The sequence below is a fragment of the Penicillium cosmopolitanum genome (assembly GCF_028827165.1).
Source record: "Penicillium cosmopolitanum strain IBT 29677 chromosome Unknown utg000009l:1.0-9042332.0:1.0-9050551.0, whole genome shotgun sequence".
In the NCBI taxonomy this organism is placed as follows: domain Eukaryota; kingdom Fungi; phylum Ascomycota; class Eurotiomycetes; order Eurotiales; family Aspergillaceae; genus Penicillium; species Penicillium cosmopolitanum.
In genome coordinates this window covers 104,638-131,992 of record NW_026622679.1, presented here as the reverse complement: position 1 = coordinate 131,992, position 27,355 = coordinate 104,638, and the positions used below count along the sequence as shown (strand labels likewise).

The 27,355-nt window shown below is 47.9% G+C and overlaps 9 protein-coding genes across 9 annotated transcripts; 5 read left to right on the top strand and 4 right to left on the bottom strand.

Annotated features, from left to right (window-relative positions):
• Window positions 1–529: 529 nt before the first annotated feature.
• Window positions 530–4,879, top strand: N7509_008207 (uncharacterized protein; the record flags this gene model as incomplete). The annotated part of the gene is made up of 6 exons (XM_056632844.1): window positions 530–1,159; window positions 1,321–2,457; window positions 2,862–2,913; window positions 2,974–3,356; window positions 3,413–3,986; window positions 4,062–4,879. The coding sequence occupies 6 exons, from the start codon at window positions 530–532 to the stop codon at window positions 4,877–4,879; spliced, it is 3,594 nt and encodes a 1,197-aa protein (XP_056483464.1).
• A 2,462-nt stretch (window positions 4,880–7,341) lies between these two features.
• N7509_008206 (uncharacterized protein) lies at window positions 7,342–7,988 on the bottom strand (the record flags this gene model as incomplete). The annotated part of the gene is made up of 3 exons (XM_056632843.1): window positions 7,342–7,502; window positions 7,558–7,794; window positions 7,868–7,988. The coding sequence occupies 3 exons, from the start codon at window positions 7,986–7,988 to the stop codon at window positions 7,342–7,344; spliced, it is 519 nt and encodes a 172-aa protein (XP_056483463.1).
• Window positions 7,989–11,088: 3,100 nt separating this feature from the next.
• Window positions 11,089–12,369, top strand: N7509_008205 (uncharacterized protein; the record flags this gene model as incomplete). The annotated part of the gene is made up of 1 exon (XM_056632842.1): window positions 11,089–12,369. One exon carries the CDS (start codon window positions 11,089–11,091, stop codon window positions 12,367–12,369), a length of 1,281 nt encoding a protein of 426 aa, XP_056483462.1.
• A 416-nt stretch (window positions 12,370–12,785) lies between these two features.
• N7509_008204 (uncharacterized protein) lies at window positions 12,786–13,199 on the bottom strand (the record flags this gene model as incomplete). The annotated part of the gene is made up of 1 exon (XM_056632841.1): window positions 12,786–13,199. One exon carries the CDS (start codon window positions 13,197–13,199, stop codon window positions 12,786–12,788), a length of 414 nt encoding a protein of 137 aa, XP_056483461.1.
• A 5,732-nt stretch (window positions 13,200–18,931) lies between these two features.
• Window positions 18,932–19,294, top strand: N7509_008203 (uncharacterized protein; the record flags this gene model as incomplete). The annotated part of the gene is made up of 1 exon (XM_056632840.1): window positions 18,932–19,294. One exon carries the CDS (start codon window positions 18,932–18,934, stop codon window positions 19,292–19,294), a length of 363 nt encoding a protein of 120 aa, XP_056483460.1.
• A 1,772-nt stretch (window positions 19,295–21,066) lies between these two features.
• N7509_008202 (uncharacterized protein) lies at window positions 21,067–21,669 on the top strand (the record flags this gene model as incomplete). The annotated part of the gene is made up of 2 exons (XM_056632839.1): window positions 21,067–21,566; window positions 21,621–21,669. 2 exons carry the CDS (start codon window positions 21,067–21,069, stop codon window positions 21,667–21,669), a joined length of 549 nt encoding a protein of 182 aa, XP_056483459.1.
• A 255-nt stretch (window positions 21,670–21,924) lies between these two features.
• Window positions 21,925–22,273, bottom strand: N7509_008201 (uncharacterized protein; the record flags this gene model as incomplete). Its single annotated transcript, XM_056632838.1, has 2 exons — window positions 21,925–22,170; window positions 22,226–22,273. 2 exons carry the CDS (start codon window positions 22,271–22,273, stop codon window positions 21,925–21,927), a joined length of 294 nt encoding a protein of 97 aa, XP_056483458.1.
• A 739-nt stretch (window positions 22,274–23,012) lies between these two features.
• N7509_008200 (uncharacterized protein) lies at window positions 23,013–23,315 on the bottom strand (the record flags this gene model as incomplete). The annotated part of the gene is made up of 2 exons (XM_056632837.1): window positions 23,013–23,197; window positions 23,270–23,315. 2 exons carry the CDS (start codon window positions 23,313–23,315, stop codon window positions 23,013–23,015), a joined length of 231 nt encoding a protein of 76 aa, XP_056483457.1.
• An 881-nt stretch (window positions 23,316–24,196) lies between these two features.
• On the top strand, window positions 24,197–25,066 carry N7509_008199 (uncharacterized protein; the record flags this gene model as incomplete). Its single annotated transcript, XM_056632836.1, has 1 exon — window positions 24,197–25,066. One exon carries the CDS (start codon window positions 24,197–24,199, stop codon window positions 25,064–25,066), a length of 870 nt encoding a protein of 289 aa, XP_056483456.1.
• Between the last annotated feature and the right edge of the window lie 2,289 nt (window positions 25,067–27,355).

Here is a 27,355-nt window from a genome sequence, read left to right as displayed (position 1 = left end):
AGAAGGGTTCATTGAACACTATGAACCTGGAACTATATTTCAGCAAGATAACGCTAAAATCCACCGCTCCTACGTTGCTCAGCGATGGTTTGAACGTCATGGTATACACGTAATGGAATGGCCGCCACGCTCGCCAGATCTTAACCCTATTGAACCTGTATGGCGTATGCTCAAACGTAAATTATATGAGCTCTATCCTAATCTATTACATTGTGGTACATCTGAGGCAGATTGGAAGCTATTTAGGGAGTGTATATCAGAGGCCTGGGATGCGCTAGATCAAAATAAAATTGATAGTATAATTAGATCGATGCCTCAGCGTGTAAGCGAGACTCGCAAGGCACGTGACTACTATACTCGGTTTTAGTAATTGAAATTTTGTTATATACTTTGTAGCTGGTTATTCTATATTATAGCAAAATTTGGTGCAATAATATTGCATATTGCATGCAATATATATATTTGAATGTAGGTGGGTAAAATGGCAGAATTACCCGATTAGGCGGTGTCTTCAAACTTATGGCCCAAGATGGTAGCATGCAAAGTTCCCGGCGAAATCACACGAGTTCAAACTGTCCCTACAGGCTACGCTATATCCGCAACTGACGAAGGCACGGCCTTCCTACTCTCCACCCAGGCTAAAGAGCTAGCTGGGGACGGCTACTTCGAGGCCGCGACGGAATACCACCAGGTCGTGGTCTCCCGTATCCCACAGCGAATCTGGAACCCCGATAGTGGCTGGATGCCTACTACAATCAGCGATATTAGTGCAGAGGCGGAGCGGGTAACCGGCCAAAAACCGCTCACAACCAGGCTCTCTAACCACCAGATCGAAGCGGACTCTGTTACAGCGGTTATAGCCTTCCCAAAGAAGCCCCGCTACGCACTTCAGCTATTCGGCGCCTCCGGCCTATCTAGGCCTACTCGCCCGAAGCAACGGCCGCTACAGTGTACCCGCTGCCACAGCTTCCATGACACGCGGGCCTGCCGCTCTAGCGAACGCTGCGTCTCCTGCGGATCGTCCAAGCCGGAACATACCTGCCGCGCACAATGCATCAACTGCCATGGACCGCATGCTGCGGACTACCCAAAATGCCCCGCTAGGCCCTACACACAGAAAGGGGCTATCGTGCGCCTCTCGAAAGCCGCCTTAACTGCCGTTCGTAAGGCCGGCCGTATCGCCTTCCAGCAACAACAAGCTAGACACACCTCTGACCAAGGAGCGTCTAACTCGAATCTTCACTATCAACCGTCAAGCCAGCTCTCCCAGGAGCTCACGAACCAACTCTCCCCCCATGCAGATCAATGAGAATACTACAGGCCAATGTCGGGAGGGGCGGCCCTGCCCACGACCTACTTCTATCATACGAAGCAGACGTCATCTTAGTCCAGGAGCCCTGGACTGATATGACAAGGCAACTCACGAAGACTCACCCACGCTACCAGCTGTTTGGCCCCACCACCCGCTGGGAAGCTCGGCCTAGAGCTCTGACATACGTACGTAGGGACCTCCCTGCGTTCCCCCTCCCCCCACCCCGATTCACCCGATATCGCAGCAGTCTGCGTATCCGGACTCACAATAATCAACACCTACCGCCCCCCCCCAAGGATCTAGTGGTCCCAAACACTTCTAGCTCAACACCATCTACCCTCCACACACTCCTACAGTACTCCCCCCCGCAGAACACCATCTTAGCCGGGGACTTCAACACCCACCACCCACTCTGGCAGCCTGAGACGGAGGCTCACAACACTACACCAGGAGCAACAGCGCTTATAGAGTGGCTGGAGGCCAACGGACTGGCCCTTTGCATTGAGCCCGGCACCCCTACCCGCGGGCCAAACACCATAGACCTCGTCTTCTCGGACATCCCCGTGGAAGCTACAGCAGAGGACCATCTCTCTTCCACGAGCGACCATGCAACTATACTAATTACAATAGACTGGCAGGAACCCCCACCCCGTCGGAAGCTGGGCTCTACCGACTGGGAGAAGGCTAAGATATTACTCAACCTGCCGCATAAGGACCTCCCGGTTGACGACATAGCCGAAAAACTAGTCAACACCGTGCAAGGAGCCATTCGAGGTGCATCTAAATACAACACCCGCGGACTCCCACGTACCCCTTGGTGGACGCCAGAGCTCACAGATCTACTACGAAAGACACGGCAGCAGCAGGTGCCCGACTACCTCTCGCTTCGGAGAGCGATCTCTCGCGCCAAGGCCAGCTCCTGGAAGGAGCGGATCGAGCAGGCCACTTTACCCACAGACGCTTTCACACTCGCCAGGTTGCACAGGCGCGCAGACCAGCTCTCCGCTCCCCCTCTACATATCCGGAACGAACGGATCACGACGCCCCAGGGCAAGGCGGACACCTTCCTCACTCACCTTCTAGAGAAGGGAACCTCCTTCCCGCACCAGCAGGAGGAGGGGCCCCCGACTCAGCCCCGAGATTTAGTAGGACTACCAACGAAGGAGGACTGCTGGGCCGCTCTCTGCGCGCCCACTCCGTCTGCCCCTGGAGAGGACGGACTTGCCACAACAGTTTGGAGGGAACTCTGGCCGGTCGTTGGCGACCTAGTCACATCACTCTTCCGCCGCAGCTTAACAGAAGGGCACTTCCCGCAATCCTTCAAATCTGCAAAGGTCGTCATGCTACCAAAGCCGGGAAAGAGGGACCTCACCCAGCCAAAGTCCTGGCGACCCATTAGCTTACTCTCCACCCTAGGTAAAGGCCTAGAACGCTTCATCGCGCGGCGACTCACGGTTCAGACCATTCAAGCACAACTACTAACATCGTGCCACTTCGGCGCCCTACCCGGCCGCTCAGCCGTAGACCTAGTCCAGATCCTTACCCATAGGGTGGAGAAAGCCTTCCAGCAGAAGAAGGTGGCCTCGTTACTACTACTGGACGTGAAAGGGGCCTTTGACGCGGTTGACCACCAGCGGCTTCTATCACACCTACGCCTCCAGGGATGGGACGAGGGCCTTACTTCTTGGATACGCGACTGGCTATCCGACCGCTCCGTGTCGGTCCAGGTCGGAGACGCTACCGCCACCGCAAAGCTCAGAGGAGGCCTCCCACAGGGGTCCCCCCCTATCCCCCTGTCCTCTTCCTCCTATATGCGGCGAAGATAGTCTCCTCACAAGATAACTCTTTCTGCTACGCGGACGACCTAGGGCTTCTGTTCGTCGGGGACTCCCTCGAGGAGACATCCCAGCAGCTAGTAGAAGTATACAAAACAATCACCCTATCTGGAGCGGCATCAGGTCTCCCATTCTCCCCAGAGAAGACCGAGATCCAACATTTCTCGAAGCAGCGGAAGCTGTCCGCGCCTACGGTCACTCTACCAGGGGTAGGCGAGATTAAGCCACCCCCATATACCCGCTGGTTAGGCGTCCTACTGGACAGCAAGCTCACCTTCCGGCCACATACCAACTGGGTCTTCAGCCGGGAAAGCGGCTCGCACTACATCTCCGGAAGCTCAGCAATACCCAGCGAGGATGTCCGGTTTCCTCTATGCGCGCAGCGGTTATTCAGTGCGTGATACCGACAGCATTATACGGCGCGGAGGTCTTCTACACCGGCCGAGGGCAGAAAGGCCTCATCGACTCTCTACGCTCCCTACTCCGGCTCGCGGCTCTAGCCATCCTTCCAGCTTACAGAACAACCCCTACCTCAGCGCTACTTCGCGAGGCAGATCTACCCTACCCGGAAGCCCTCCTCGACGGCGTCCTTCAAAAGGCAGCAGTCCGATACGCGAGCCTAGACGTTAGGCACCCGATTGCAAGAGTCACCATTAGCGCATACGATCCTAGAGGGACGAGACTCACCAAAATCCTCCAACGCGTCCCAACGCCCGCACCGGAGAGAGTACGCATAGAATCGCGTCTCCCACCGCTCCGCATACTACCTACTACGGACACAAACAAGGCCGTATACTCACTAGCACCGCTACGGCTGACGGTCTACTCGGACGGCTTACGTACTAGCCAAGGGGCTGGGTACGGATTCGTAGTCTACTACGGCTCTATCCCTATTACCTAAGGGTATGGGTTAGCTGGCTCCCAGACAGAGGTGTACGACGCCGAGCTTATGGGCGCAGTAGAGGGCCTCCAGGCGGCTGTCAACCTACCCTGCGTAAGCTACTCCGCCGGCCTCGTTATCTTCCTCGATAACCTCGCTGTCGCTAGCCTACTCGCGGACGGGAGACCTGCGCTACACAGACGAAAACTCACGAACTTATTTCAAAAGCTTACTACCCAGTGGAAATCCGCTCCCTATATCCTCAGCACACCCCGCACGCCGGTGGAGGTGCGCTGGATGCCAGGCCACTCCGGGATAGCAGGGAACGAGACTGCCGATGAGCTAGCAAAGAGGGGCGCAGCGTTAGACGGCTCCTATATTCCCCCTTCCCTATCTTACCTAATGCGTGAAGCGAAACAACATACCCGCGCGGCAACGTGTACTGCGTATACCAGGGACGCACCTCAGGCATACCAAGACCTAAATATTCAACCTTACACTAAGAACAGCCGCGCTCGGGAACACCGGCTTCCCCGCGGGGTGCTCGGCCGGCTACTAGCCGTGCGGACTGGCCATGGTGACTTCCAGGCATACCACGAGAGGTTCTATCACAGGGACTCCCTTACGACCTGCTCCTGCGGTAAGCCAAAATCCCCCGTCCACTTCTTCTTCTGCCCGCCTGCGAGGAAACGCTGGAAGGATCGATGGAAAGGTCCAAAGGTCAGCCCATCTGCAATGATAGACTGGATACTGAGCACAGCTGCTGGGGCCGAGGAATTCGGCCGTTTCGTGCAAGAAACGTCCTTCTTTAAGGATATCTGCCCAAATCGGGCACAAACATGCGCCGCATAGCGCAACAGTCTTCACCTCTGCCTAAATGGGAGAGGCTGGCACCCTCTCCCATCCACGGGTAGTCAGACCGGGTACTCCACCCCCAGGAACCCAGGCCAGGATAGTGCCTGGCGCTCCTTCGATTCCTTTCTCAGCACGTAGTGCTCAAATTTGCTGCTTTCCAGCGTACATTTTGTTGAGCTAGTTAGCTAGTTGTAGTAAATCATCGCTTAGGTAGCACGTCCAGTTACCCCTCGGGAGGTAGCGGGTCACCTGCCAAGTGACCTGCCGGCGACGTTAAATAATTAATAATAATAATAATAATAATCTCAACACGGCCCATGGGCTGGGTTTTCGCGGGCGGGTTTGGGCAGTGGGCGGGTTTTGGCGAGGCCTACTCACCGGTGATGAGCCCGTTACTCCACGCAACGAACACCTAATGAAAGACAGGCAAACACCATGCCATTTTGCGACCCTAGATTCCTACCAGCCAAACTGCAGGATTCTTCATTGCCTAACCCGTATATCGGAGAAAATCCATTACGCCTACACAATATCAACCAGATACAAGCTATGGTGCAGCGTGGACTGATTCGTGTTGTGATATGAGGCTGGTGCAGATCAGGAACCAAGCCGAACCATCGGAATTAATCCCGAGATATCCATAAGAAGAACCAAGTTGATTTCCAATCAACTTGTTCTTCTCGTTGTATATATATAGCCTAATGTTTCCCTCTGAGCAAGAAGACAATTAATACCTCTGAACTACAACAACTACTACAAGGAAACATCAGCCAATTAGTGTCACCAAAGGCCCACATGCGCATAAGTCTTCAATGAAATGATTGGCCAATAATTGGCCTTGGCTCTCAGGAGCCAGTGGGTCCTGAATATTGATGCAATCATTGGATACCACTAATAGACTGATGTTTACGGAGAAATAATGAGCCAATCGGTGCCACGAATGATCCACATGTGCCCCAAAGCCTCAGTAGAGATAATTGGTCCAAACTTGGCTATGAGCTCCTGGGAGCCTGAACCTACCATTACACCTACCATAATTGGACAGCCCGTCAGCAATACCTACATCGAATTCCCGGGAACTAAGTGGATATGTGGAACTGGGTACTGCTGCAAAGAGATATGAGCTAATCACAGCCATGAATGCCCACACACGCCTAAGGCCGGAAGCCTGTGATCATCGATATACATGTTGTCGTTGGATGCTATGGATACTAATGATATCTGCCAGGAAATAATGGGCCAATCGGTGCTGTGAATAACTCGAATGCACTGACATCTTTAGTCTGCCTCGTGGAGAAGACTGTTCGGATGAGCAGTTCTACTCAATAGAACAATTTGTTGTAGCATTAGCTAAGGCGTATGTATTTAGATCAGTGATAGTTGCCCTTGCGGATCAGCCGCCAGGTGTTAATAAATTGTGTGTGTGTACTTCTTTATTTCTAATTCCTTATTTCATTGAATGGGTAGAGAAGTAAATTGGCATCTGATCGGCTTTTTATTGCATGCCACTTGTCTGCGTACTGCCTGCGTAGGCTCCGCAATGATCCTTGCTAACTGACACAAAAGAAATATCCGAATTTGATGGTGAAGCTTGTCAGAACTACACGGCTACCAAGAAGGACATGTGCTATAGTTCTCTGGTACATAATGCTGCAATGCTGGAACACGTCTGCGCCATCCAATGTTGCGAAAACGTCCCGAAATCCATGGATTTGGTCCCTAATATACCAATCCAAAGACCACGATTGTACCAGCCAGGCTACTGTGATTTACACCTTGAGTTTCACCGAAAACAGTGGCCTGGAACTATTAAGACAAAACATTGGAGTTTAGAGTATGTTCGCGCAACACACGCCATCACAAGATGCTCAAACCTTTCCAAAGGAACACGGCTGGCCCTCGAAGTACTCTGTCGCGAATTTGAAAAGGGAATGACCACATGTTTACCACTGCTGATTTGCAGAGTGATTTACTTTTGGAAATTCGAATGCGCTAGGTACCCTTTATCCTCAATGGCGATGGCATATACTCGATTGTTGAACAAACTACACTAAAGACTTGGTGAGGAAGCATTGCGGGCTTTTGTTTCAATTGATTTCCATGATAATTGCAGACCAATCTGACTAGTTAAAAGAAAATATAAACTGCATCCATTAAATAGGGTTGTGGCCTGATGATTCGAGCGTAAAAATCAAACAATGGGTCTGGATTTGAAGTTTCCTTACAGCAATAATCCACTTGATTATTTGCTTGTCCTTTTCATCAATCTTAACAAATCTTAATGCGTCATTAAGACGCGGGAAAAAAATAAACTGCTGGTTGCCATAATCCTTTAGGACTATATTCAACAGTTGAGACCCGGAGTCTACTTGGAGTTAGCGAATCCACCTGGGTGGTTACTGGTCTAACTTGCCGTAATATCCGTAGTTTGGATCTCTGGTGCTATAGATCTGAGTCCATTAGAGGAGAACGCTGAAGGAGGTTTCAGGTTTCAGCATGCCAAATGCGTATCCATATAGCACCATTATGTCTGGAACAGGCAAATCAGGTAGCTGATATACCAGCTTCGATAGAATACCTTTGGTGGTATTAAGAAGGGTGTTGTATTTGTTTGCGTAACCTATTCATGCGAAAACCGTCAGACATGAATTTTTAAGCGCTTTCTTGGAGCGTACACTGCCAATGAATTGTCATACTATCCTTGCTTGGCCGCTCTGGCGCCTTGGTAGTTGCGGTAGCGTCGTAGCCAGTCTGTGCAGAGCCAATAACTGAAGGTTGTAGTAGCTGTTCGCTACTTTGATGCACAGCCTCTCGACAGTTTCCCCCGTGGGGAGCACAGGCGTAAAATTTGCTTGCTGACAGAACTTGATTTGCAGCGAGTTGCTCGGATTCGGTGTGATAGAACGGTTCTCCTACAATTTCGCGTTAGGTTCATGTACTATCCGCAATATACAGTGCTGGGCCTTGTAGCTCGCCGCGTCTGACCATTAGCGAGGCCGCTGAAGCAGACACTCCGGCTGTAGGGTAATTTGGGAATTGGGCAGACAGATTCCGAAATATCGACATGAGAGCCATTGACTGTAGGCGACATGATGAATTGGCTCATGATGACAGATAGGATTCGCGGTATCTTTCCCGGTTCACCAGGGAATGACCAGGGGCAGTATTTATAATTGGGCCTCTGCAATAGTAGGGAAGTTAGTCAAGTCAGCAGGACTGCAGGTCAACAGCCCTCACAGATGGTTTAGCACACAGGCGACTGCCCGAAAATTATTGCATGAATAGTGATCCATCAAATGCACTGTATTGGTTCGGTCACGGTACGAAACCCCATCGATTCCTAAGACTGCTCAGGATCCCCAATTCGCCCTTGGCAATCGTGCGTAGACCAGGAAGACGGACCAACTTAGGACACTAGGCGTGTAACATCGTAATACTTTGCAAAACGACCTACAATGGCGCATCGGGCTCACTGTTATTGGAACACAGCAGATGTAGAACACTAATTGGGAAATGGTCACTTTGCCTCCGTATAAAATCATTGAATGCGTTCGAATATACATGTGACGCTTCTAGCACAAGCGTCGATTGGGATAAGGGGGGGGTGGATCCATCTTTTTGTTAATACCCTCATTCCTCAGTCAGAGACGAGTTCGTACATTTTTGCGCCTCTCCCTCTTCCACGGCTTCAGAGTACGCTTTTCAATCAGGTTTGATTCAGAAAATTACGATGTATTGAAATCTCTCTGTAATGATTTGGTACATTTGCACTCTCATGAACCGAATTGCGGGGCTCCGATGATCCTTGCGCTAGTGACGCGCGCCGAATGACCCATGGCGAAGTGAACCTGCCCAATCAGGACATTTCTAGAAATCAACCCTCCCTGACATCTATTGGTCTAGATTGGAAGTTACGAGCACCGCCGCCGAGCCGATGAGAGCGTCCATAGTATTCCTGGGAGCTGCTTCAGATGCTGAAAGTGTTCCGTCGGGGACTCGGCGGCCTTAATGCCGGTCAATGTCTACGAGTGTATACGGGAACGACCCATGCAGATCATGATGACGATCCATGCTCACAATGTGTAGTATCTGTACATACATAGATCTCTGGCTAGTCCCTTGGCTCATCATTAACATCGATTTTCATCCTTTCCCAACTTAGTATCAATAGCATTGTACGTTTCGACGGGCACAAAGTCACATGCCATCGGCGTAGTAGGCTTGGGGATTATTGTAATTCCGTTAGATGAGAGTTTCGGATTGTGTGTAATAATTCCCATAGGCCCATTGATGCAGACCATACAATATTCGAGTAATTACTTTAGTTGCGCGGACCTGCTAGAACTGCCTGTCTGGGTCTTCCGCAGGTCTTTCCAAAACCCGCCTACCTGGCTCTTTTCTGATAATGGTGCTTCGGAGTTCAATTCATTGATGGTTATTTTTCTTTACGTTATATTGAATGCAGATGGGCTTAAAGTTTTTATATATGCATATGTCCCCAGCTCTGTTCTGTCTTGTCAGTCATCGCCAGCATTTAATCAATTTCTCGTACAGCTTATCCCGTGACTTCTTACGTATACCGCAGGATTATAATTGATAATGACAGCGTACGTTACTGTTCTTTCATAAGCTTCTCCACAGACTGTGGATATAGTTCAAGTGGTTTAGGCTAGCTGCCCGATACTCTCCATCCAGGCATCAATTCACAAACCAATCGATTTTCGAAATGGTGGCTGCAGAGCTTCAAGTGCACGTCCCCAGCCTTGTGTCTAAGGTTTACGGAGGAGAGTTGATTATAAACCTCATTCACTAGGCTGATAACGGATTCGTTATCGGTCTAGTGGTTGACTTCACTCGCGAGAGATCAGGGTAAATGAAATTATCATCATTGTTGCTGTACATGGAACCAAAAAGGTTGTCAAATATTCAGGATTCCCCAACCTCCTTTCATATTACCAGCACTGCATTCTGCCTTTCTGGGGCTTCACAGATTATTCCGGTTTACCTACTTCCATCCAACCGGAAGATGACTATAGGCGATTTCAGGTGCAGCGACAAGTTCGTCTTCAGACGGCCAGACAATCTTTCCTTTTTGTCGCTTCGTCAAATCAGACTTCTCTGGATGGTGTGTTGCTTGAACGAATTCCAGGGTGGCTTTGTCTTTCACATATCCATGGCTAGCCACATGTGTACCCCGAAGAAGTTGATCCTCATCTTTATAGCAGAGAGTAACGTGCAACCCCAACGGGTCTTTCATTCGAACTCCGTTTATACTAGTTGTAGGGTGGGCCTCGGACCTAACATTGTATTAGAACGTGATAAAAACGAATGGAACTCGCATGGTTCCATGAATACATAATATAAGCTGGTTCGGGATCTCAAACTTGCCTGATGAGAATCGCTTTGGGGTATATTTTTCTATCTCTTGCGGTCTGATAGGCTAAGGTGATCAATTGGCGTATACGCTCCTGGGACCTTGGGACTGTGCCTTCGTAAAAGTAATACTTGATCACATTGAGAGTAGACATTTTGATGGATTTGGCTTAATGGAGAAAATATTGGAAAACACAATTTTAGGAATTATCCTGCTTTTATAGGGACTCTGGAGCATATACATGACCCTGTAATCCTCTGATCAATAGCTTGATTGAGCCTTCAAGCTATTAATAGGCCGATAGCCGCTGCTATGGTATGAATTTGTAGCAAAGCGTCTATCGACAGGTGTTAGTCGAATAAAATCTAGTAGCTCTACAGGTAGGTCTTACTCAAGTGGCTCTATCATGTAGGAACCAAACATCACCTTCTCCATCGGAAATGAACGAGCTCTCCCGCCCAGGGCCTGGCGCGTACAACTCACTGCTGTAGAGCGGCACTGTTTTACTTGACGCGCGGCACACATGATTGGCTCTCGAAGTTCCTCCTTGAATGAAAGTTCCGGAAAATAGTTGTTCCGGTCAACTTGTCTTCGGGAACTCACGTACGTGAATCTTTTCTCTACGCGCCGAGGAGCAGCTGATACAGGCTTGTGGCCCAAACTTGTAATAGTTGGTCTAGAGATATGGACCATGAGGCATTTGATCTCATCACAAATTCGGCCTTTTCAGACGCGTTTGGTGCTTTCTCATACTGGTTCCTTTTTCAACAAAGCCAGACAAAGTCAGCATTACCACAATCGAGCTCGCGGCCTTTTCTGCACTGCTGCTCTCATGTCTCATTCTCCCAAGACTAATGGCTCCTCGCTTCACCTGTACGAGCCCATCGAAGGAGTGGAAAAACTAGAAAGCTATTGCGTGGGAGGCTATCACCCCATAACTATCGGTGATCATATTCACACTCGCTATCAAGTGGTTCAAAAGCTTGGACACGGCACGTACTCGACTATCTGGCTGGCCCGAGATCAAAAACATGGCAAATATGTTTCCATCAAAGTGTGCACCGCGGATTCGAACCCGCTTGAATTCAGCGTCCTTTCGGAACTTTCCAACTCGCAACAAAGCTCAAGTACAGGCTTAGGAAAGACAATGATTCCTCAGGTACTGGACAGTTTTGAAATTCGAGGACCTAATGGCACGCACCCGTGTTACGTTTCAATTCCGGCAAGAATGAGTCTTTCAGATGCAAAAGATGCTTCATACAACCGCCTCTTCCAATTGGAGGTTGCTCGGGCTTTAGCGGCCCAGCTGGCTCTTGCAGTCGAGTATGTCCATTCCCAGGGATTTGTCCACGGAGATCTTCATTGTGGAAATGTTCTCCTCCAGTTGCCGTCTGACCTAAGTCAACTTTCCGTGGAGGAATTGTATAACAAGTACGGAGAACCGGAACTTGTAGCAATAAGGCGTTTTGATGGACGATCTCTCCCACCAAATATTCCACCAGAGGCCGTTTTGTCAACCTGGCTTGGCGAAGCAAGCGACAAACTCAAACTTCCAGAGGCCAAAATCCTGCTTAGCGATTTTGGCGAGGCGTTCTCCGTTTCCAAGCAACAGAACTTTGAGTCCCACACTCCGCTTGTGAATCGACCACCAGAGGCTCGCTTCGAGCCACATAAACCTCTGTCCTTCCCATCAGACATCTGGTCGCTCGCATGTGCTTTATGGAGCATCATAGGTCAGAATTCACTTTTTGACAGCATGTTTGCGACAGAAGATAGCATTACTTGCGAGCAAGTTGATGCTCTTGGTTTGCTACCCCGAGAATGGTGGTATAAATGGGAGGAGCGACATACCAGATTCACGGAAGGCGGCAGGCCCATTAACCGGGACCCTTACCGGTCGTGGGAAGACAGGTTCGAACAAGACATGCAGGAGCCTCGACAAAGGAAAGGAATGCCGCGCATTGAACCGGCCGAGAGGGATGCTATCTTCAAAATGCTGAAGTCGATGCTCAAATTCAGGCCCGAGCATCGCTTTACTGCGAAGCAGATCGTTGAATGTGAATGGATGGTCAAATGGGCTTTGCCTGAGTATGAGAAGATTCGAAAGAGATGATTACAGCAAAGCGCCCCTATCGCATGAATCGTCTGAATACTGATTTTATGTAGTTTCTAGATAATTTTCCATAGTAATAATATCACTGATGCCATTTCAAGTGTTACTAGTTAGCTAAAGCTACCTCCATCTTTGTTGTCCAGGCTAACTCGGAAAGTAGATCTTTATATACACCGGCCCGAGCTATGAGCATAGTGGGGCTTTTCCCAAGACTAGACCCGATGGTACTTTGAAGTAACGAGGACATGGGGCCTTTTAGGAAGACAGAATTCTTATCTATTTCTACCCGCACCACTACCAGAAGGCCCTGTTAGCCGTGTAGAACAGTCTTTGAGAGTTCCGAGGCTGTCAGGGCAGACAGGCCCGCAGCAGTAATTCTTTGGAAGGTGGATCATTGGAGCAATAGGACGAGGACATTATGAAATACCCGCATGCATCGAAGCTTGAGGTGTCCAACACCAAGGGACCGGCTGGAATGGTGGAAGCCCAGATCGTCGCAGGATTTCCTCCACTCGTTGCACATGGGAGAGACGCTCAAGCAGCTGATGTTCACGCGATTCAGTTAGCGCCACAAAAATCGCATTAATTGTGTCGACATTGCGGCTTAAAAGCGAATTTCGTGCTAAACTTTCATCGCGAAATAAGCCGTAGCGAATAAGTAGGCGGATTTCGAGGTTTTTGAATGCCCAGAGAACTGTAGTAGCTTCGTCTTCCCACCAGGGATAATAGGGTACCAGGAAGCGTGGGAACTCGGCACCGATTTGAAAGAGAGATTGGTATAACTGGGTAGAATCGGGAGACACGGACCGTCCCGAAAGAGGTTCTGACATTCTGGGGCTGCTCAATGGTGATGATCAGTTGAGACAATATCTAAAGTTGTTTGGGGGGTATTAACGTCGACAAATCCCCGCGCTGATCAATTGCGTTTATGCAGCACACAATCCAGAGACTTCAGTGGCCAGCACATCTGATCAGACACAAACCAGTCTCATGTAGCGATAGTAGAGGGCGGGGGAGAATAATTTAAGACCGAACGAATTATACCTTAAGATACGATATTGTCCGGGTTTGGGGCGAGAGTGAAGGAAGTAAAAAACACTGCCATTGCCGGGTCTATCAAATGAGTTCTCCTGCGGCGAATAGTACAATACTAGCGCTTAATAATTGGCCTAGAAAATTCATGCTAAACGAACGCTCGGCCTTTTTGGTGTCAGTAAATCTTCATTATTATAAAGCAGGCGTACATTGCCTACGGGATATTTCACGTATACATTTCGCAAACCCTCAAATACGCCGTATTGCGGGGTGAGATGATCTCGGACCCATGGGTACAAGGTGATTGCGGTATAGACAGGTTCACGACCCACTTTCTTAAAGCGGGGCAAAAGTTTATCTAGGGATTTCAAAGCGTCTCGGCTTCATAGTCTTAGAGCTTGGAGTTTAACCCAAGCTCGAGTAGTGTTAAGCAGCCATGAGGCCCTGCTGGCCTGCGCAAAACTGGAATATATAGAAATTCTGTAACTAAAAGTATTGAACCTAATATAGAGGGCCCGTTAAGATAGTCATGTGCGCTTGGTGATGCTAGGTGGCCGGTTTTGAGGTCATTCCCCGCAGCTGATATTTTGAATCGAGAACTGGGAGGGCAAGCCACTTCTTCTCGTTCTCGGAGCGCCTACATGGCTCAGATGATGGTGCACCCAATCACATTCCTGATCCATTTGCTGTGGGGGCGTGGCATGAAACAAGCAAAGACTTGTGCTACTCTATAAGTTTGATACACTTCGCTTGCCACAAAAAATCGAAACACCACTTCACTCACTTCAATTCTCGAGCTTATTTATCGCTTATTTGCTGCTCACGAGCCGTCGTCGTAGAGCAGAGCTATGATGTCGCAATCTCCCCAAGAGCAGCGTATGCCTCCCGACGCGAGAATTCCGTTCACCAATGTTGTTGATGTTTAAGGACAGTTCATCTGGTCAGAATTCCGGCCACACGTCCGTAACGCTGAGATGACTCCAGCCTGAACAGCGCGGGCCGCCCGTCATGGTCCCACAGTACCAGCGCCTGCTCATTACAACGCTGCAGGAGAAGGCCATTTTCAGCTTCTAGGTCCTCGTTTGACAGCCAGAGTTGGTGTCGCTCGTTCTCGAATCAGATTTTCCCGGAGAATTTGACAACATAACATTGCCAAAGACACAGGAATAAGTCGAGCAGGTCGAGAGCTGGCTTTGCGACAGATGAGCCTATGCGTAAGATCTTCTTGAGCTGGGTCGTCAGAAGGCCGGCAGCGCCAGCGTTATGTTATTGCCCGTTCACTAGGCTCTAGATTGCTTACTAGAAGAACCTAACCTTGCACTCGATACTTGCACCCCTCAGAGGTTCTCAGAACAGGCCGTGTAGGCCGGCGGTAGCGTCATCTCCTGAGTATTTAGAGAATCCACGCTGTCTTTTAGTAGGCCACTCTGTCGATCGAGAAATATCTGATAGGCCCATTTTGACCACGAAATGAGTTGTGTTGGCTGGACGGGTACCGTCGGCAGAAGTTTTATATGCTATCAAGAGGGAAAACATGTGAAGCCCGATGAAGCTCGGACGCCCGTAAGTACTAACTCTTGCCTGAAATGCGTTATATTTTGATGCATATGTCGATTAATGCACATTTTACATGTCGTATAGACAGGGAGCAAAAGCAGTGTGTTATATAAAATTGAAGCAGAGGGAAAAAATTCATCGGCAACAGTTGGCCCCTGGTGCCCGTCAAAGCTATCAACGTCGCCGCTAGTCCCGCGATGAGCTTTGACCACCCCGTGATACTCAATAATTTGAGCGGGTCGTTGAATACAAACAATGCAAACACAAGGCTAAACATTGAAAGCAAATTAGTGGGGCTCATCAGACAGGCACGTAATGCGCGGGGCAAGTCAAAAAATCCACTTTGCTGCCAGACATGGGCGTCGGGCAATGAAAGCCTTTTACATTACTTTTTGATCTATGCCACCCTTGCATCGGATTGTATGCAGCTGATACATTACTCAAGAATAACTTCAACTTCAATACAAACTTGATCACATCTGGGTGAGCGCTTGGCTCTGAAAGTATTTCCTGGAGGCTTGCATGTGAGCTGTGTCCACTAATTGAAGACGCGTTGCTTTTGTAGGCAGCAACAGAAGCTGAGAGCTGTATACCTACTAGGTCATCGCTATCGGTTTCCTGTTAGAGACGGCAGGCATATAGTCAAATCCTCCTAGCTCATTCTAGAACCACTATCGCAGATTTCCACATAAGTGAGTCCACGAGTAACGAAATCTTCCAAGAGCCCCTCGAACAGATCAAGCAGAAGGTCACCAAGGAGTTGAAAACCTGGCTGGAGGCTAATCCTTATGCAGAATGGCGACAGTCCCCCCGATTTAAGCTTGTTGAGCAGTGTTCAGAAATCAAATTACGTGAAATACTCCAGGAACTCGCCCAGGTTCGTCCTTGTATTCACCCGACAACGTCCTTACCCCGAAGAGAAAAAGAATTGCTCACACATACAGGATTCTCATGTTGCTGCCTTTCGAACATCGAACTCCGGTTGGGAATTAAAAGAAGGGAAACTGATACCCATTTGGCAAAGCGAGAACTGTATGATCAGGGATAGAGAACGGACATTCCCTTTATTAACTGGGAAGAAGATGTACATCTCTAAAAAGGTTCGCGTAGAAATTCCGGAGGGGAATGTTTTGTATTTAGTATAGAAGGTTAGGAACTCAGGCCACTGAGCAATCGTCAATTTATCCCTCTTAATAATGACTCTGAACAACTGGCGAGAAAGGGGGGAAATCGAGAACTCCAGGTTACGAATTAACAAACTCAGTGGAGGATGTATCTAGCAACAGAGTTAAAAAATCGAGATCCGTTACACTAAGTATATTGCCAGCATGGGTAGTCGAAAAATGTGGGCTAACGAAATCAAGGGCATCAAAATAAAGAAGGGTCTCCTCAGGGCGTGGCGGTTCCTGGGTGGCGGTTATTATTGGCGCCACGGTTGACTATGAGGCATAATGGATAGAATGATCTGGTTCGAACCCTGATTATGTAGTTACTAAGGCGGACCTTGTTTCTGATATAGATTCTGGCAATGGCTGGATAGTCTGGGAACCGAGACTCTCTGTAGCGGGAATAGATGCTGGGAAGCTTTTTTTTTGACGGCCCCCTTGGGAACTTTGTGCATTTCTTTTCCTTTTCAGTGAGGAAAATTTCTTCGTTGTCACTTCGGAAACCCAAACGAGTTCCTTGTAGAAGTCTAGTAAAACTTTGGCCATGCGAGCAGCGTGCGAGTCTTTGGCCTTCTTGAACATATCAACGGTGCGAAGGTGCTCAATAGTAGTATGGAAATCATCTCCAACCAGACCTTTTTCATCCCATCTGAAATCCAATTAGAAACTGCCATTGACGATATCCATCGCAAACTCACATGCTATCTGGGATAGACGAGAAGAATAATGGTCCATATATATGATTGTCGTCTTCGCCACTGCTTAGGCGACGGGCTTCCAAGCTGTCATCATTTGAGACTTTAACAGCAAACTCTTCGCAAAAATCCTTTTGTCGTTTTCCTCGATGGAGTATATCACTAAATGTTTCAATTATCTCAACATCATCTTCTGAAACAGATAATCCGACGTGAGATAGAAATTTTTTAACGCTAGGTTTCATAATGCGCTGGTCTGACGTTGGTATTGCTCGCCGAAAGAGTTTGTAGGATGATACAGCCACAAGCCTTCGCAAAATAATTTGCTCATCCAAGTTCTTTTCCAGATGAGCTGCATTTTCAAGGAATAACTTAGCCCTGTCTTCCTCAGCCTTGTCGCTATATCGCGTCAATGGCTTAGCAAACATTTCCCAAAACTCCAAAGGATCATTTTCAAATCATGAGAACCGACGTTGTAAGGTTTGGGGTATTTGCAAGCTTTTTATGTTTTTGACTCGTGCACAATTCACTTTGGAAGTGGTTGTAGACGTAGCGAACAACTTGTGGAGCGGTCGATAAATTTGTCGGAGAAAGTCGAGCTGTTAAGAATCTTCGACATGGCCAAAAATCTGCTCTCCTGGCAGATCTCTCAAGGCCGCGATAACTTCGTTGTAGGATAATGTTTGTGGACTTTTCTTGCGGTGAGCAGACATCTTGCGTGATAGTTTCGCATCAAAGGATGAATGGAGAAATGAAAGCCGGATAAGTCACAGCGGAAAGTCGCCGGCGCATGTGACTTGACTCGCTGCCTAGCGGGGCCTCTTTGGACCACGCTAATCCAAATGTGCTTTTTACGAGGGAGCGCAACCCCATAAAAGTCGGATTGGATACCTCACCACTTTATAACTTTCTGCCATATATTATCTTTCAAAGTAAGCTGCAACATTATTCCATAATTTCAAAGCACGCTTCGATTAGAACAAGATATTTGCCTCTCTTCTTCTCCACCTGGGGGGAAATCAAGTTCTGGCTTGGTATACTTTCGATTTACATCTGGTTTCTAATTCTCGTTTCCAATTTACCAAAGTCTTCAGATCTCATAGAGGAATACTTTAAATATAAGCAGTTCCATCCACCGATTCCCTGCCCCTGCTCTTTGCCATCCAAAAACCATCTACGAACAGAACAATGGGTATCTCTACATTATTCATTTCAGCAAGGCTTGCTCTGGGACAATTGAATATTTTTCTGGTATGTTATGGAGCGCCCGTTAGGTGATCTCCTTTGACTAAAATGCCTAGATGAACAATGGATCAGACTGGGCTATTTACTTCAAAAGTGACAAGATAAATCGGAAAGTCCAACAATGGCTTCTCACACGAAATGGGAATGCGACACACGAAATTAAAGTATCGGAGACTGCAAAGGTGTTCGGTGGAGAAATTCAAGTCGAGAAAACAGTTGTGACTGTGAATAGTCCTGTGTGTATATGAGTATTGGTTCAGAGTGCCCAGCTTTCCATGTAATTCAGAGGCGAAAATCAACTTAATCAACTAGTTTACTCGAAAATACGAATTAGGACGGTCGTTACTTAGATAAAATAGTCCCAAAGTAGTTGAGATTTGATGAATTTCCTACTACCGCCCCAAACTCCTCCATGGAGACTACCTTCGACGTGAAAAAATTCCCAATCGAGGATGAGGACCACAGCTACGAGTGTTTTATGTCACAAATTGACCACCTCTTTTGTTCCCGACACACTCAAATCGAAGCAATCGCTGCACCATATCTTGAATTTCTATGAGCAGCCCGACCCCGATCTTCGCTTTGAGTTGGACAATTTTCTACAAAGCGACTGGGTTCGCAAGTCTGCTCTCGCTCATTGGACTTTATTCGATCATGCTACTACAACCGCTTTGGGCGCAGCCTCTTCCTTCTTGCCTTTCAGAATAACGCTATCGAAACGATTGGTAACATGATTTCCACGATGAGTCCGCTACATCTTCTTGCTCCTGCATCGGTGGCAGAAATGTGGGATGGGAGGTCAATTCTTCAACTAGCGGCGACAAACTCGGTTGTCTTCAGTGTATGTTGGGAAAGGTCGATCAAATGCCCTTGGATCTGGGAGAGATTCTCCAGGAAGATGAAATCCGCAGCATTTGCCGATATGCGGGTCTAAATTTAGCAGACCGGATGTTTAAGAGAGGATTAGATCTGGCCTTTGTGATTCAAAAGGATCCTGTCTTATGGTTCGAGATTGTTATGTATCATCCGAATCCGATTGAGCTCTTCGATTGGCTGTATAGCCGCCATTGCTTGCCTCCGAGCAACTTGCGCATCTTTGATGCAGATCCAGCTGCACTTATGGCATGGGAATTACGAAATGGTGTTCCTGTTACTCGTGCGAGCCCGGGAGAAAAGTCGATGCAAGAGTTTGCGATCCAATGCGGCAATCTTGAAGCGGCCTATTAGCTGCTGAATTTTCAACGGGAGTGATTATCCGACCAATGGCTAGGTGCTGCCTCTACTGAACTGAATTTCTGGCAAGTACCGAGGGTGTCGATGAGGTGGCGATGTAGATATGCTTTATGCATATGATTCTTGATCTGTCTTTTCGTACCAAAGGCGCCCCGGACGTCTTTTGGCACTTTACTTTGTCCATACCTGCGTTCAAGAGGTTGATATCAAATCTGAATTACTTTAATTGATCAACGATTGAAGGAAGAGCTTCGAGTTGCCTGTAAGATGCTTAAAGGTTTGGGCGGATCTTCAACAAATAGTGTGTTTTGTCTGATTGAAGAAAAAGCGTGGCATTGCGCAAGATGGAAGACATCGACTGAAGTCTTTCAAGGGTACTTTCGACTGAACCAAGGAGACTGGACTAGACTTGGGATATTATTACTCTATGTCGGGTTGTTGGATTAACTGAAGCCAGACATAGCTGCTATAAGAACCGATGACTGTTCCATAAGCCGATGCCTTGTACATATCTACGGAGAAAAGGTTTTCCAAGATGTAAAAGTGGAGTAATTGCGAGAATCCAATTTCAAAGGCTTCTTGTTGTCAACTTAAGGTCGATTTGAACCGAGATCCCTTCGATCCTTCCGTCCTGTTTGTTCATATACTATAACCTGGCACGGAAACCCCGGTTCGAAGAGCATTTTGTACCCAGTATGCCCAATATCTGCGAATATCTTGACTACACAACCTCCGATATACCAGGCCTTCTGCGCAAGCGTTGCTCAGTGAAACAAATCAATCATGCCTCAGATTATTTGCTTGCAGAAACTGAAATTCTGGAGCAAAGGACCCAATGGCAGCGACCGCAATAGACAGGTGGGTACTATAATGAAAGGCAAGTCCCACATACTCATTGCGACAATAGAACATTATTTTCGTGGGGGCTGAATGTGGAATCAATCAAATCATGGTTCACTTTTGGCAAAATCAGCGACCTCAAACTTGCTTCTGGGGAGAGTACGAAGCAATTGGGGAAGAAGCGACAGCAGCAGTGGTTAGAGCTCAATGGTCTTGCCAGAAGCTGCAAATTTTAGCTCACCTATTTCAAGAGAACAAGATCTGCCGGGATGATGCAATGTACTTCGTGGCAGAATTGTACTCTCAGTCCAAAAAAAGAAAGAACCGTCCTTCTCTTCCGCTCGGTGAATATGAAAGCAGATTTGATTGAGCGGACGACCACCGCGCAAAAGACTGGATGATATTGGTTAACCGGAGGACAATGTATTTTAGCAAAGCAATAGTGCTCGATAAACTCTTAGGGGCGGAATTCAATGTCTCAACAGCAAGTATCGCGTAAATCTGTTTGAAACCATTGGTAGATACGGTATCTGCTGCAAATTCTCGAGAGCAGTGACCGGAGCGCTCTAAGTGTCCAAGGGTTATTCTTCTGTACTTTATGAGCCAATGTGAGAGCTGAACAGGGTCTTTGTTTCCATTGAATGGCCTACCGAAGGCCATACATAGTTACAGTCCAAGTGAAGCAGGTGTTCAAGATCTTGAAAATTTCGCTTTACGACTATAATAAAGAACCTATAGCACTATTGAGCGCTTTTATTTCCAAAAGTTAAAGCTTTCCTGGATTTTCTCCCCTCATCATGTCTTATGACTTGCGCAAAGCTTCCATATTGTAAGGTATGCTCATCAGAGCGAACAAGAACTACGTTTGTCCAGCTTGCTTCAAGTCCTTCTCCCAAGCCAGCGATTTGAGAAGTCATCTAAGACAGATGAAGAAAACTGAAGATCACAATGGCTTGTCGGAAAGGGAAGAGTACAAATTCCGACGGAGCTACGAAACAGTTATAGGATGGAAACCAACAGACAAGGACCCCAACCTCGACCTGCCACGCGAGCGGATCGCTGCGTTTACCAGAGAGGTCGTCGTCAAAACTATAGCCTCCCAAGCAGAGGATTTTGTGCAATCTAAGATCCAGATCTATCTGAAAATTGCAGTTTCATCAGGAATGACTCACGTGTGTCCCGAATGTGTGGATGAAGATGGGCAGTATTTCAATAAGATGGTAGATTTCGACCACCACTGTTGGCAAAAAAACGATCAAACGCATATGAACTTGCTGTCAAAAGTTCCGGCCACTTTCCTTCCTACATACCTCATTGCGATGGGGCTTTCCGAAATTGAGGAGTTGCCTCCTGGACATGACAAGCCGGGACGCTGGACGAATGAGCGATATCTGAAGACTGCCTACGTCTTCAAGATCAAGAAGAGGTACTCCCACTCAATGGAAAAAGATATAGTATCAATGCTAACACTGGAAGCAAGGTTCATGGCGCCGGAAATTGCAGATAGCCAGGAGCAATGTGGTATCTAATTTGTATGTAGCTTCATATATCTGTGATACCTACATTCATGCTTGCGGAACATATGAAATTGTATCTAGGCAACGCTGCGAGGCTATGCCATCAGTTTTTGCTCTAGCGCCTGAAGCAGGAAGTCAAAAGGGTCCAAACTGTGGATTTATTAAACGACTTCTCTTTTCCCCATGGGCAGCCCAGATGCCATAGAATTCTGAAGCAGGTCCGTGCTCTGGGTGCATTTTGGACTAAGGATAACAATGCTCTTCGAATTATAGTACAATATCCCCTGACACACCTCCTGCAGAGCTCAAACCATTGTGCGCCAATGCAGACAATGCTGGTAACAGAAGATGCAGCGAAGGGCTCTCGGCCGTGTTCTTACGATAAGCTTGGTAGCCACCGGTGGGGTCGACAAGCTTGCCGTACTTTGTTGGGCACTTTGTTTGTAAGCTACTTGCCTGGATACCCTGTACCACAGCTGTCAAAGAATAATAGTTGCGAATGTTGTAGAAAACCTGCAAAGGATTATCTGCCAGAGCTGAGACCGAAGGTAGGTCCGTTGAAACACACCTGAGCAAGGCTATCAATCCGGAATTCCAGCCCGATCTCAGCAGCCATGCACGCTTTCACCTCAATCATCAGCTGGTTCTATGGGCAGCCCAAGATGGAACGGGCTTGGGCGCCACCATCGCTAAATGCGTTCTGCGCGTATACTCTAAACAACGCCACGTATTTGTACGATGTGAGTTTCGCAAGAGCTGGGGCGTCGTTCCATCGCAACTGCTCTAGAAACCCAGTTCTGTTGTCGAGTGGCGAGCTCCAGTCCACCCCGAGTGGGATTAAAGAATTTTGCAACCAAATTTTCAAAACCTGCAAGTCCTGCAATATCTTTTGAGCCGAGACTGCTTTCTCCAGGTCCTCCTGTAGGGGCCGAGTTATCAACATGTCCAGATATGCCTCCAGCGTGAGAGCTAAATTTCTGCTTTAGCTTCCTCTAGGCAGTCACATTCCAGCCTTTGCAGTATTGCTCGGCCTGCCTTCCCTCAAGTGTATTCGATGGTAGCATAGATGGAAGGGTCGCTTTGGGATCTTATAAGCTCTGTGTATGATTAGTAGATCTTCACGAGCAGAAGAACAAAATACTTTTATAAGGCCAAGCAATTAGCTGAGATGCGTCGAGGCCTTGATCAAATCAAAGTCGAGTTTGGCACCGAAGACTTCAAATGTCCAAAGAAATGTCTTGATTCACTCAGAGGGTAGACCCAACGCTTTCCGAACAGAATCATCAAGAGGGACCTTTGTTCAATATTTGAATCAAGCCTATCACCCATTTTTGCGGCTCGTGGCGAACTCATTACTAATACAATTGATGCTTATCGATTCCTTGAAGGACAAGATGTTGGAATTCGTTCCGCCAATCCCTCTTCTTAGATTGTAGCTTTTCTGTCTCTCGGTTGGCGTCGTCGCCCAGGACATCCATGGAGGCATCAAACTTTGTAGAGTCTGTGCCCAAGGATGAAGACGAGGGCGTTCTGGTGACGGCTGAAGTATGATTGACCTTGGTTAGCAAAGGTAGAAAACGATTGCGAGTGTGATGATGGTGGCAGAACAAACCTTTCTGGCTGCCATCGCTAGTCTGCGATATGCCGTCCATCCTCATCTTGGAAGACTGGGAATCATAATCCAGGGGCAGGCGACAAGGTCATAGATATACCGATCCATAGACTCTGCATCATTTGCATGAATGCATGATCGCTAACCCCGTGTGCCGCCCGAAGTGGTAGTCGAATACGAGTGGTTCTGAGCCCCTGATCCTCCAGCACAGCTCCCAGGAATACTGCAGTCGCTCATGTCGGTACAGGAGTGGCGCTCGTCGCTGTCGGTCTAGACCATTAGATTGGTCGGGGTGGATTGATGGGGTCATTCGGCTGCCTTCACCTTGAGCAAAGATCATCGGGGCTCCACATTCCGATTCCCAGGAGTGTAAAGATACCAAATGATTACAGAGGGTTTTCAATACATCGTAATTTTTTGAATCAAATTTATTCAAGCGCCGCGATAAGAATTCCGGGGACAAGGCGATGTGGAGAGAATGGCTACATCATTTCCGAGTGTACCGGGTAAATTACAACTATCGTCTTAAGCTAACAGCAATACCGCGCGAAATCTTTGAAAATATTATCGTATCAATGTATTGAAGTAATAACCTCTACAACAATAACCAATCTTCCTATAGATCGGGAAGAAAAATTTCAAGGCTCTTTACAGCTCGATTATCGCCTGCATGCCCATTCTAAGTTGCTTCGCGACATCAAAAGTTTTGCAGAAGCTCTTATACAGTACATTACCACTGGACTTTTTTTGCAGGTCAGAGGTTCAGTGGTTCCCGTCCACCTACAGTCGCCTCGGTCTTTCAATTTTACCTTTTACAGAGCTGGGTATTTTCTCCCTGATCTAACTCTGCAAAATTGTAAAATTCCACCCCCTTCTTCTCCTTAAATATCTCCCGATATCATCTGTTCGCCTTCTCGTCGCCCAAAGATGAGGCCGAAACCATGGGTATTCAAGTACGCCATTCCACGATCATATCGCAATATAATTGCCTATCTGGTCGAGCTGATAATGACCAATGTTGAATTCTATGAGCTCACGGGCCTGCCCTTGAGTAGACTCACGGCTACCGAAGTCTCTCTGGTCGCGCACTTGCTTGGAATTTGGGACGCCTTTCTCAACCGGGACAAGTATTTGAGCCCGCTGCGCGACGTCGACCCCACGATGCAATTCTTTGATCCGCTGATTCAAGACCGTCATCGTATCCTTATTTTCGGCCACGGCGTTTTGAATTTAACGGAAAGAATTCAATGCCCCGCAGGCTATTGGAGCCGACAACTTGAAGAGATTTCACGTGGCAATGATCCACCGGTTCCTCGAATCTGGATTGTATGCATCCCACCAGATGCTCACAGTCATGCACCTGCTTTAGCATCGATGTCATACAGAGAGGCGCACAAGATCTTTCAGGCAAAGGTTATGATTCAACCCAAGGGCCGTGATTTGAAAAAAGTACGGCCACCAGGTATAGACACCGTAGAGGTCTGGCTCAGTGGAATGGGAGTATATCGAATGGTGCTCGAGCCTTCATTCGATGACTGGGGAGAAAAAATGATGTGTTCGATCGGTGGCATTTGTTTCCCAATTGACTGGGACGATATTTATGAGAATGCAAACAGCAGTTCCTTTCTTCCTTACATCGAGCCGACACAGGATCCACATACTGTTAAGCATTCGGATGTGTGCAGAACGATGAAGAGAAAGACGGACACATTTGCGAAAAACGGGAAAGTGGTACAATGGAAAAAAAAAACTATTGTCTGCCCCCGGGCTACCATTTCAATGGGAGTGTTCTTCTAGAAAATGGCGAGGCTATGGATGGGATCGAGTGTGCTTTTGTGTTTTGAGCGGCGAGTTGGAGCATCGGCGGGAGGAGATTTTAGGAGACGCTTATGTGACAATTCTAGGCTTCAATGTTAGTTCATCGAGGGCAGCACAGAAAGCATCGAGATATGCGAGGGAAACACATGGCTGGCCCATCCAGACATTCTTGTGCTACGCCTTTTGTGTCAAAATTAAATCCATAATGGTAGAGGAATCCAGCTATGTTGATGGTGAGGGCCAAAGGTGAGTGAGGGTTGAGAGTAAGAGCTGGTGATAACGGGGCCGGACCAGTGGGTCCCTTGCGGGTGATTCCCGGGCGGTGAAGTGGCGGCCAACGGTAAACACCCGTCCCGTCATAGTGGGGATCTTTGTTCCTGACGAATGCAAAAGCTGATAAACAGTGCGAAATGATGGCTCTAAAAATTAGATTCTATTTGTTAATACATTATCCGATCGGTCTTCTGTATGACGTTTTCTCGACTCAGGCATCGTCGTGCTCTTTGGCCATATTCTGTACAGTATCTAAGGTAGTGCTGCCACATGCTGATGCGATACCAGCAATATATATATCCCCAGGCCAATCCCATTAGGTACATTATTGGCGGTAAAATCGGCAAAGAACCAGTAGGGAACCAGTGATAGAAAGCCTAGACCTTCTAAACATATTTCAGATATCATTTTGTCTCGGCCTGATCGAATGAAATACACTCCTGGAGCTCGAAACGCTGATCTTGCCGGATGTGTGCCCAGAAGAAAGGCGGGTGTGCTATTCAGGCCAGATGATGGATATAACTTAGCAGATAGATGTGTCGGGGCGCTTTCAGCCCTTCTGCCTGCGTGGTCTAGTAGAATTTCTCATTTGCTTTTAGCAACGGCACGGGTTCGACTCACGCAGGGTACATCATTTGAGGGAGCCCGCCCTCGTCCGCGCGAACGCATAGCCCGCTTTGTGTTTCCCGGATTATTTCCCGGGTTTTCGCTCTGCGGATTGATTTTTACCCTTTGCAATTAAGAATGGCTAAACCATATTTGCGAACTCGATTGACGTTCCCGCCAGAGTCAGCAACCGGCGGTAGTGAAATTGATGGCTATCGAGGACCTGCTGCACTAGACGCATGCTACGAGGGGCAAAGGGCTGGGTGCACTTGCGCGTCGCGTAAAACACACGTGCCACGCCCACACTGAGATTAACATCAGCGGCTACGTTCGATGTCAATGAGTTTGTCTTCTTCACCATATATCACAAACCGACCTGCATCTTTCAAATAAGAATTGGGCTTTTGTGACCGTCTAGGCAATCAACTGGCCGGCCTGGCGAGGCTACTTCTGCCGGCGAGTCCGTGCCCCTCAGCGGTGACATCAAGGATGCATTCGGTCGACTTGCGGCTGCATTGAGCATAGCATCAGGTTCCAGCGACCTGACTTTGGTAAGTTGCCCTCCAAATTATTCTAGTTATGAGAATCTACTTACCAGGATCAGTCGTAAATAAGCCATGGTGGCAGCTTTAAATGACCCGTCTGCATCAGAACACAGGCAAGGCACTTTGCCGCTGTATATATTCAATCTAGCACCAACTATCAGCAGCTGGTGCAATATGGTCGCTCGCAACTTACCTTGTTCGCGGCCTAGACGAGGTCCCCGGCCAGCTATAATGCACTTTCTCGATCGGACTCTCCCGAATGGCTGGATTAGGACTGTGTTTCACTAAACTCAGTGTTACAGTACGTCTCGAAACCGGTGCAACAAGAACACTTAGACACTCTTTTTGGCCCCACTGCCAAGGCCTTAGCGCAGTTCATTTATAAGGTGCCCGAGTTGCCCGCACTAAATTGGGGACCTCTGTAACGAATATTGTATAGCATCGTATCCTCTCTTGTTGAAATGGTTCTAATATTTTGGATAGCGGGTACAGTAATTTTCGAAATCAGTTTGACCCCAAACTCTTTCGACTTGATGCCCGGACAATAATTCCGAGATACGCTAATCCTGTTTAGTATCACCGCTCTCTTAGTTGGGCAGAAAAGATGTGGTAATGACTAGACCAAATTGTCAACGTACTGTATTAAATTTGTAACGATACATCGAATCCTGTAGAATTGTTGGTAGATCTGACGATCACGATCTGGCAAGATCGTCTGCCCGCCCTCCGCTTTCCCACCAGTCCTAATCCTGGATTGCCACGTCCCCCCCTCTCTTTCTTCCCGCATGCAGCGCAGCCTATTGTGTATCGCTGTACGTCCGCCAGTCATCACAGAAGGCTGTGC